Source organism: Triticum urartu, chromosome 4A (assembly GCF_056163025.1).
Source record: "Triticum urartu cultivar PI428250 chromosome 4A, HENAU_Tu73, whole genome shotgun sequence".
NCBI classification, from domain to species: domain Eukaryota; kingdom Viridiplantae; phylum Streptophyta; class Magnoliopsida; order Poales; family Poaceae; genus Triticum; species Triticum urartu.
This window is the reverse complement of record NC_141876.1, coordinates 457,057,013-457,065,745: the sequence shown is the minus strand read 5'-3', so window position 1 is coordinate 457,065,745 and position 8,733 is coordinate 457,057,013. Positions and strand designations below refer to the sequence as shown.

Here is an 8,733-nt window from a genome sequence, read left to right as displayed (position 1 = left end):
TACTGTGTCAAAATGTTTGTCATTTGATGTGGAAGATTGGCGATTACAACAATCATCTAATCACTTCAAAATTTTAACCTGGGATGCTACCCGGTTGAGGATTGACGTGGTTACATTTACAGCCCCAAATAATGTGATTTTCCATATATCTGAATATACTGGACCAAATCAGACTACATTGGCCACCAACAAATCTTTCCTTCTGGTATCGTCCTATGCCGAGTCCCGGGGACATCAGAGCAATAGCCCTATTGTTGTATGTACATCATCCATCCAGGATAGTCTTGCGGGTATAAATTGACCAAAGAAATGCCCCAAGGAGATGTCACTGTACATCCCTCGCAGATTTCCTCTTCAGCCAATGATTCAATGAGTTGACAGTTATTTTTATCATTCCCTGTGGTCTCCTAGGGCATGGGGGGGCTCTGAGTTTGGATGAAACAGGAGGACGGCTTTCTGGTCCAACGAAAACTTCAAGACCCAGTTCATCCTTCAAAACAGAAGTTATTGCATACTCGACGTCGATAGCAGTCGTTTCGACATCAGTGTATGATGTCTTCTCATGACCCGTGATGATGACCAAATCATCCTGGACTGCTCTTCCTACTCAAAAAAATAAGAATAACCAAGTAGGCTTGAATTGTCAGTAGAATATACACCATCTTGATTCTAATAGTCATACAGATAAAGTTACAGCGCTGAAGGTTACCTAAAAGATGCTTCTCTTTAATTTTGCGGAGAGTTGAGAGAACAACTATGCGAGCTTCAACCTGTGAAACATACAGTTGAGTAGATGGCTTAGAATATATTCAACTGAGCTCAAAATATGCCACTGGAGTTACTTCACTCATGGAGAATCATTTATCACTTTGATGCAAGATGACACTTCCAGTTAGTACAACAGATTGTAAGGTCTGTGGGTTGTAACTTCCTTTCTATTAATGCAAAGATTTGAAACACTAGCATATGATACATTAGTAGACAGATACTCTCAATCTCAGATTACCTTTGAAAGCCCACGAACATCAACAGTTTGGTTTTGATCAACATCTTTTTGCAAGAATCTTGCCACTTTTTCAAGAAAAAGGTTGAATGATTCATTCCTCTCATCTTTTCGATCTAAATGGTAAAAATTTCGATTCCCACCATCACTAGACAAGACTCCTTCACTCCATTCCACTATCAATTCCTTGAGATAATAGTCATATGCTTGATACCTGTCACGGGCAAAACAACAAATTTAACCCAGAAACAAAACATATACTTATATACCCTTTGCTGTGATAGTATCAGTCTATCCGCTGACAGCTTGTCGGCATGCTTCCTATCATGGAACAATAGAAGGATTATCAACAAAAAAAAATGCTCGCACGATTGCTCCTCTGTTGATATTTGTTTGTATTATTTATAAATCATAACTTCGTAACTTGAAGGAATTTCTACTATACATTATTTCTGTTATGAAAACGCTTCTATACAAAAACCTGTATATCAAATAAACCTTTTAAACCCCTTTTCTTCTAGAAAGAAGAGATTGGATTTTGTCCTTGTATGGGTGGATGCTCCTAATATCTCAACCATGAAATGTGACTCGAGATGAGCACACGCTCTCTCACCTGATTGCCTACATTTATTGCGATAGGTTAACACAATGTGTTGGATCTCAAGGCACATTTTCTCAGCACGAAATGTGACTTCAGATGCACACACATTATCACTTGATTGCTTACATTTATTGAGATAGGGTAAGAGAACGTGTGTAGATCTCAAGGCACATTTCATGGGCAGCATAGTAGACGCTTCCATCTATACAAGCACAAATTTCTAAACTAAAATAACTGGAGAAGAAAAGCAAAGGAATGCCAAAGAAACAGTATACAGAAGTTCTAGTCACATACCCTGCTTGTCTCATTTCCTGATAGATTGCCAAGCATTTCTGGATTTCCTTTAAAGATCCATATTTGGAGCGCGCTTTCAGGAGAGTTCTGTATGTCACCTGGAACATGAACTTGTACCTCAGTATCTGATGCAACCTTACATCAATGCAATTCTTGATAATTGACCATAGGAATCAAAAGTTTAATTCCTCTAATAATAACATGGATGTTCGGTGAAGAGCAGAGAGACCAGGTGCCATATGAAACTATCTAACATCAACAACTAATAGATATATAAAGAAATAAACCCAACCAGTTATAAGAAAAAAAATCTGTACTCTCAGAATATAAGAAAGAATAGTGCAAGAAAATATGCATGCATCCACAGAGTTGAGTCGTCAAATAGAACAAAATTATCCTCGATAACAATCAACAATTTAGACTCACCATATTGGGCTTCAGTTGGTGTGCTTTCATTTCTTCAAACAAGTGCAACGCCAACTTCAAATCTTTACTTTCTACACATGCCTGCAGGAAATTGACACATAAGCTTACTGGTACTATAAGCTTACAACAAACATGATGTGGTGCCCTGTATCTTAACCAAGTCAACTACATTGTCTAATGGCCAACCTTAATAGCTACAGTATATGCAGAGACATTAAGTTTTATTCCAACACGTTGCATTCTTCTGAGCGCCTGTACCCAGAAAATTAGACAACATTAGTCCACATTTAGCAAGGAAGCAACTTGTCCAAATAAACCATGAGATAACACTTGCAAATTGTCATATGATTACATAAAAACTCTTCCATGATATGCACTAATTTTAGGAACTCTTCTCTCTCTATGATTACACTATCATATACTCATACAGTAAAGTAGTATGCACTGTGATCTTAGATGGAGGAGGGACTATTCACCATCTAAACTGCAGAAAAACTGAAGACTCTTGATTGGCTGTACTAATAAATAGTTCAAAATCTTGCAGATTGTATTTTAAATTCATTATTAGTTATTGATTCTACAAGAGACGCAGTCAGCTCTATATAGTGGAATACTTCAACTAATGAAGAGACAATTTAGGTCATTAGTTGCTACAACAGGATATCAGGGAAATATCATAGCAGCATTTAGTGTGGAGTGATCATACTTCGTTCATCAGTTGCTACAACAAGACATATCAACTTAAAGCTTTAGTACTAACCTGAATAGCTCCATTCCTATTTTTAGATGTTCCATAAATATCCATCAGAATGGACCAGCTAATACGGTCAGGACAAAGACCATTCCGCTTCATTTCATTCATTACAGACTTTGCACGTTCATCATTAGTACCACATGCCATCATCAAAATGTTATAAGTTGTAACTGTTGGCCTAAATGGAACCACCAAGATAGTGCCGCCATTGGTGCCCGGATGCTCTTCACAGAATGTGAAGTTGTCTGGAAGGGATCCTTTCTGTTCAAGCGACAGAGATACCTTGATTCCAAATTCTATCCAGCTATTGAACAAGCGGAAAGCTCTATCATATTGGCATGACTTGACCAAAGCAGTAAGGATAATATTGAAGCATGGGGCAGTAGGTTGACAGCCATCCCTTATCATTTCTTCAAGGATCTCTATGGCACCATCAACCAAACCAGAATTTGCATAAGCATTGATTAATGATGACCATGTGACTAGGTTAAGACGAGCACCAACTGCCCGCATGTCATCTTTGATGTTGGAAGCCATCTTCCACATTTTTGCCTCTGCAAACACCTGAAATTCAAAGAGAAGAATTACGGGGGCATAAAAAGGAAACACATATGGACTAAGACAATAACAACAGAAGCCTCATACCTTCATCATCGTACTGTATGTAAAAACATCTAACTTTAAAATCCCATCGTGTTCCTTTTTCTTCATTTCCTCATAAATTTCTTGTGCCGTGTTGAACTCTCTAGCATTGCAACATGTCTTCAGAAGTATGTTATATGACGCCAAATCAGGATGGACACCAAGTTTCTGCAAAATGGAATATGTGGAGCATTAGGTTGCTGCACATGAGTTGTGTAATTTAATCCACCAGGACTACACTTTCTGTTAGGGTTTCTGATTTGCATGTTTGCTTCTAGATTTGAGCTGACTGTATACTTGCCACTGCAAAGATGGGAAATGAGATCGATTTGCCAGTTGCTACTCCAACAAGAGTCAACGGAGTTGGCCCGTGAAAATGACCATTTAACCTGTTAATTTTTTTCAAAAAACATAGCATTCAGGCATTTCATCAAGCAGGTGGTGCACCCAAGTTAAGATTGGGTGGGCAGCACAACTATGATGACCTTGGGTTACGGTCTTGGAGGTACCCGCCACTGCAAGGCCCTAGCTGTAAGTATGTACAGAGAGACAGACTATGCAGGTGCATTGACGAACGCTAATCAGAGCTGGTCCCGTGCCATGATGGCTCGAGGCAAGTCGGGCTGAGTTCGGTTCCACCATGCCTACTCATGCTAGCCCCTTGCACCCCAGCCCCATCTCAGGCTCTGTGCAGGGACACTGGCTGGGACTACAGCGCAAGCTCCGTATATATCCATGCGGTCACGCTCCACATCAGTCACAACTTCACCAAAACCTCCCTGCAGACACAGGATCAGGCTATCCCAGGGGCCATGGTCACAGCAGCGGCAACCTCACAGTTGCATGCACTGACATCAAAGGCGATGAAAGCAAACAGCTCATCCAGTTCTAACTTGAAAGGAAAGAAGACAGCATAACAAGGATGAAAGAAAGTACAAGGGTAGACTGGGAATTTATGGAAATTGGAGCCAACAGTGCACATCAAAAACTCATTCCCATTCTTTCCTATGGCATGACTATGGTGCCAATTAGCAAGATTTCGATGGCAAATCCCAAACCTTTATAGTGGCAAGCATGAAATTATTCAAAAAATGAAAGGTGCGACTAGACGCACGCACAATGTACACGCTTATTCTAGTGAATATAGAGTACTTGGTTTCGTGCCAATAATTGGCATGCCAATTGTTGGCAAGTTCAAAAAATTGGCTATCAATTGGTTCTTGCCCATCTCTCAAAAAAGTTACCAAGTTTTGGCAACTTTTGGTTTTGTCAAATTCTGGCAGCAAACGAATTAGCCTCATAATGCAAAACAACCTGAGCAAGCATGTAAGAACAAATAAATAGTAGCCAAAGAAATGGGGATATGATAGCCTCTAGAAGCTTCACTGGGAAAAGTGGAGTTGCAGGGAAGATTTATTATGATGTAGTGGAAACAATCGCTTGAAGCTAAATAGCCTACCTATGAACAGCAACAATAGGGTAGAAGATGCATTACTTGCATATGCTTGTAGACCGAAAAATTGTAGCTCATGCTGTGGGCATTCGCATTCATAAGGCTGTTGAAGACATGTGTATTCGGAGTAATCTTCTCAGCAAGCAGCCCCTGTGTAAGAGCCATACATATGAGTGAAGACTGAACCTGACTACCTAAAGTATAGCATTTGTTTACAAAAGTTGAGCACAAGGTAGTAGTATTTCATTAGATGCATATTGTTAATCGCAGATGTTTTTTTTCCTTCATATAATTTCCACTTTTGTTGGTTTTTATGGTCCAACTCAAGGAATATGCATAAATTTCTCTTCTGGGGAACATCTGAGGTTTCGACACAAACTGAAAAGATTAAGGAAGGGCAATTTGTTCAGAAATTTACAGGTGTACTAAAATTTCTGGTTTACCATCCTAGATAGTACAGTTTCTTTTACCAGAAATAGTACAGCTTGAAAGATATTTTTATTGATTTATGTTTAGGAGTTTCCCAATTGATGAATCATAGCGGAACTAACAGCACCTGTGATTTATGGTGCTCTGGAATGTGTTCACCTAGATCTTCATATAATTTTTCCACTTTTACCTATATGCAAGTATAAATTTGAACTGCGTTCGCTAGTCCCATACCTCAAATATGATCCGAGCCTGTACAGAAGAACCACAGTGACTACATATATCGATGATACTTCGGCACGCAAACATATTGATACCTCCCAACTGGTCCTTGAGTGCTCCAAAGACCTTTAGGGCATGTTTCAATTCCTTTCTTTTCCCAAAAGCTTCCATAGTATTGCAGAGTAGAAGTTGGGAGTGCGGAAAGATACGTGCATACCTACATGTCAAAGGCAATGCATGAGCAGGTATGAAGATACCCAAAAGAGTAGGAAAATCTAATGTATCACAAAGCGAAATTCCTGATCATCGGAAAGCATAGTTTTCAAATTGATTAACGATTTTTATAAATACAAAAATCTGCCACAAGAAAGTGTCATTGGCAAAAGTAAAACCGAATGAAGAGAAATGTAACAAGTATGATTACCTGATCGCCATATCTGGATCTCGCTTCCTGACGAATATTTTCAGTACATCCATTGGATCCACGATGCCTTTAACAAAGAATCCACAGTCTAAAAGAAAAATAACAAAGAAAAACATTAACAGCGATAACTTCAAACTAACATGAGCTTCACAAGTACATCACCATCCAAAGCATGAAATAGCAGAAATCCATAATAAGAAAACTGCATGTGAATAATGTTAAGCCCTAAGAGGAGTAATCAGCAGAACAGTGAGTGCCACACTGCCACTCCATCCGTAATTCATAGCTAAATCGTACTTACATGTAACATGTGACTAGAAAACACACAACCAACAGGCCGTGAGAGTCATATCATGTCTACACTCAGCGTGGCAGAGAATTTATGTTCCTACCCTACCAAGTTCCTTAAAAGTTCAGTAAGTAACTAAAATAGGGCCAAATTAAATACAAAGATATCTTCAACATATACATAAGAATTTATCCTCCTGCACACTGAACATTCGATGTGCGACTGCTAAATAAAACGAATAAATTGTACCTCAAGTGATGGGAAAATATATATTGATCAAGAAACATGATGCAGGACTGATGCTAGAATGAAACCACAATCCCTTGTGCTGCTACCAAGTACCAACTGGTGTTGAAAAACTCATGGATTCCAGATATTCCAGATACCAAGCTACTATAACTGTATGTTAACAAGTAATATAAACATTCATATGACAGATATCATTATATGAATCCAACAGGATGCCGTGCAGAAATAACACCACCGTCTTCAGGATTAACATCGTGAACAAAAAATAGCAACAACTCCATGATTTACGGACTGCTACTTGGCAAACAGAAACGGTACTTCTGAAACAAAACAACTATTGAGTAACCATATCAAACTGACAAGTGCAGCGTGCTGATGTAACATCTGAATCAGTCAATAAACTCGATTACATACGGTCTGTGAATGTTACTTTTTAGTCAAGGAATTAAAGCATCTAAGAGCAAAACCTACTCCCTTCTTCCATCTATATAGGGCCTAATACGTTTTTCAAGACCGCCTTTGACTATTGACAGGACTAATGGTACATGAGATGTGTATAATACAACAACAAAGCCTTTAGTCCCAAACAAGTTGGGGTAGGCACATGAGATGTATAATGTGAAAATTATATCATTGGAAGCTTCTTTCACATACGAATTTGACCGTATGTTTTGTGTAAGTTGCATGTCATATATTATTGCTCTAACATTTGGTCAAAGTTAGTCTCGAAAAAACGCATTAAGCCCTATATAGATGGAAGGAGGGAGTAACAGTAACTGTGAGGTTTCAGCCTCTGCACGAACCAATTGTAAAAGCAGGGTAAACGAGTGATGATTGGTAAGCACCAAATCCCGATCGATGTATCACCAAGCTTGATGAAACGCACAGGATAAGGAGGTTCGAGGCGACATTACTTACTAGCTAGGGCCTCGATGGCCTCCACAAACTCCGCCATGATGCGCTCGTCCAGCAGCTGCCGGCAGGCGGCCGCGACGGCGTCGGACGCATCAGCGTCGAGCATGACGGTGGCGTGGAGGCCGATGCGGTCGGCGTCGTGGAGAAACTCGAGCACGTGGGGTAGGCCGTGCTCGCGGAGCGCGGCGACGACGCCGCGCGAGAGGAGGTGCCAGTTGATGCGGGCCGCGAATCCGGCATCGCCGGAGGCCGCGCGGAGGCCCTCTGCGGCGATGAGGAAGTCGCCGAGGCGGCCGGCGCCGGCGAGGTTGGAGGCGACGCGGGAGTAGTAGTCGATGGCGGATGGGTTGCTGCCGACGTCGGAGAGCAGCGGGAGGACCTTGCCCTTGGGGCTGGAGTTAGGATTGCCGTTTGGTGTGGGAGTGGGAGTGGCGGACTGCAGGCGGCCGACGTCGGAGAGAAGGGGGAAGGCCTTGGCCTTGGGGTTGGGGTTGGGATTGGCACTGGGGGCGGAGATGGTGGTTGCCGACTGCAAGCGGCTGCGGCGGCGGCGCGGGGGAGGTGGTGGCTGTGGGGAGGAGGTCATGGCCATCCCCATGTTGACTGGTGAAGGCTGAGGAGCTGGGGGATTGGAGGTGGAAGAGCCAAGCCAGAGCAGTGTGACTTGGACGGTGGGGCTTTCATGGAGTGGCGCGGATATTTTCGTTCGGATAGGTGCTCAACACAGCACTGCCATCTCCAGTCTGCACTGCACGACGGCCTCTGAACACAACTCTGATTCCGAATGCACAAAATGCAGGCATTAGACAAAATTGACAAATATGACCTTGAGACGAAAGTTTTTTTTTTTTGAAAAACCCGGCTGATCACCGGCTTCATTGATTTAGCAGAAAGCAGTGAAAACATGTAGATCAAGTGATCAAATGGATGAAAAGAAAAAACAACTAGCTCTTCCTTTCTTTCGGCTAATTTTCATTAAATGTGTCCCCGAACGGGGGCGCCATGCATTTGGCTTCGGCTAATCTCCACTGC

At 41.5% G+C, this 8,733-nt stretch overlaps 1 protein-coding gene across 1 annotated transcript; it reads right to left on the bottom strand.

Annotated features, from left to right (window-relative positions):
* Window positions 1-8,422, bottom strand: LOC125552036 (Tetratricopeptide repeat (TPR)-like superfamily protein). The gene is made up of 12 exons (XM_048715486.2): window positions 7,705-8,422; window positions 6,249-6,336; window positions 5,837-6,041; window positions 5,216-5,323; window positions 3,724-3,888; window positions 3,085-3,642; window positions 2,511-2,576; window positions 2,325-2,405; window positions 1,899-1,996; window positions 1,007-1,217; window positions 710-770; window positions 1-603 (listed from the first exon to the last, which is right to left on the bottom strand). The coding sequence occupies exons 1-12, from the start codon at window positions 8,297-8,299 to the stop codon at window positions 326-328; spliced, it is 2,514 nt and encodes an 837-aa protein (XP_048571443.1). The 5' UTR covers window positions 8,300-8,422; the 3' UTR covers window positions 1-325.
* Between the last annotated feature and the right edge of the window lie 311 nt (window positions 8,423-8,733).

Coding starts and splice junctions, on each gene's coding strand:
- LOC125552036 (XM_048715486.2), bottom strand. CDS start 8,299: ATGGGGATGGCCATGACCTCCTCCCCACAGCCACCACCTCCCCCGCGC. Junction 3,889..5,215: donor CGGTCTACAAGCATATGCAA/GTAATGCATCTT, acceptor TCCATTTTGCAG/AAACTTGGTGTCCATCCTGA. Junction 604..709: donor TAAAGAGAAGCATCTTTTAG/GTAACCTTCAGC, acceptor TTTTTTGAGTAG/GAAGAGCAGTCCAGGATGAT.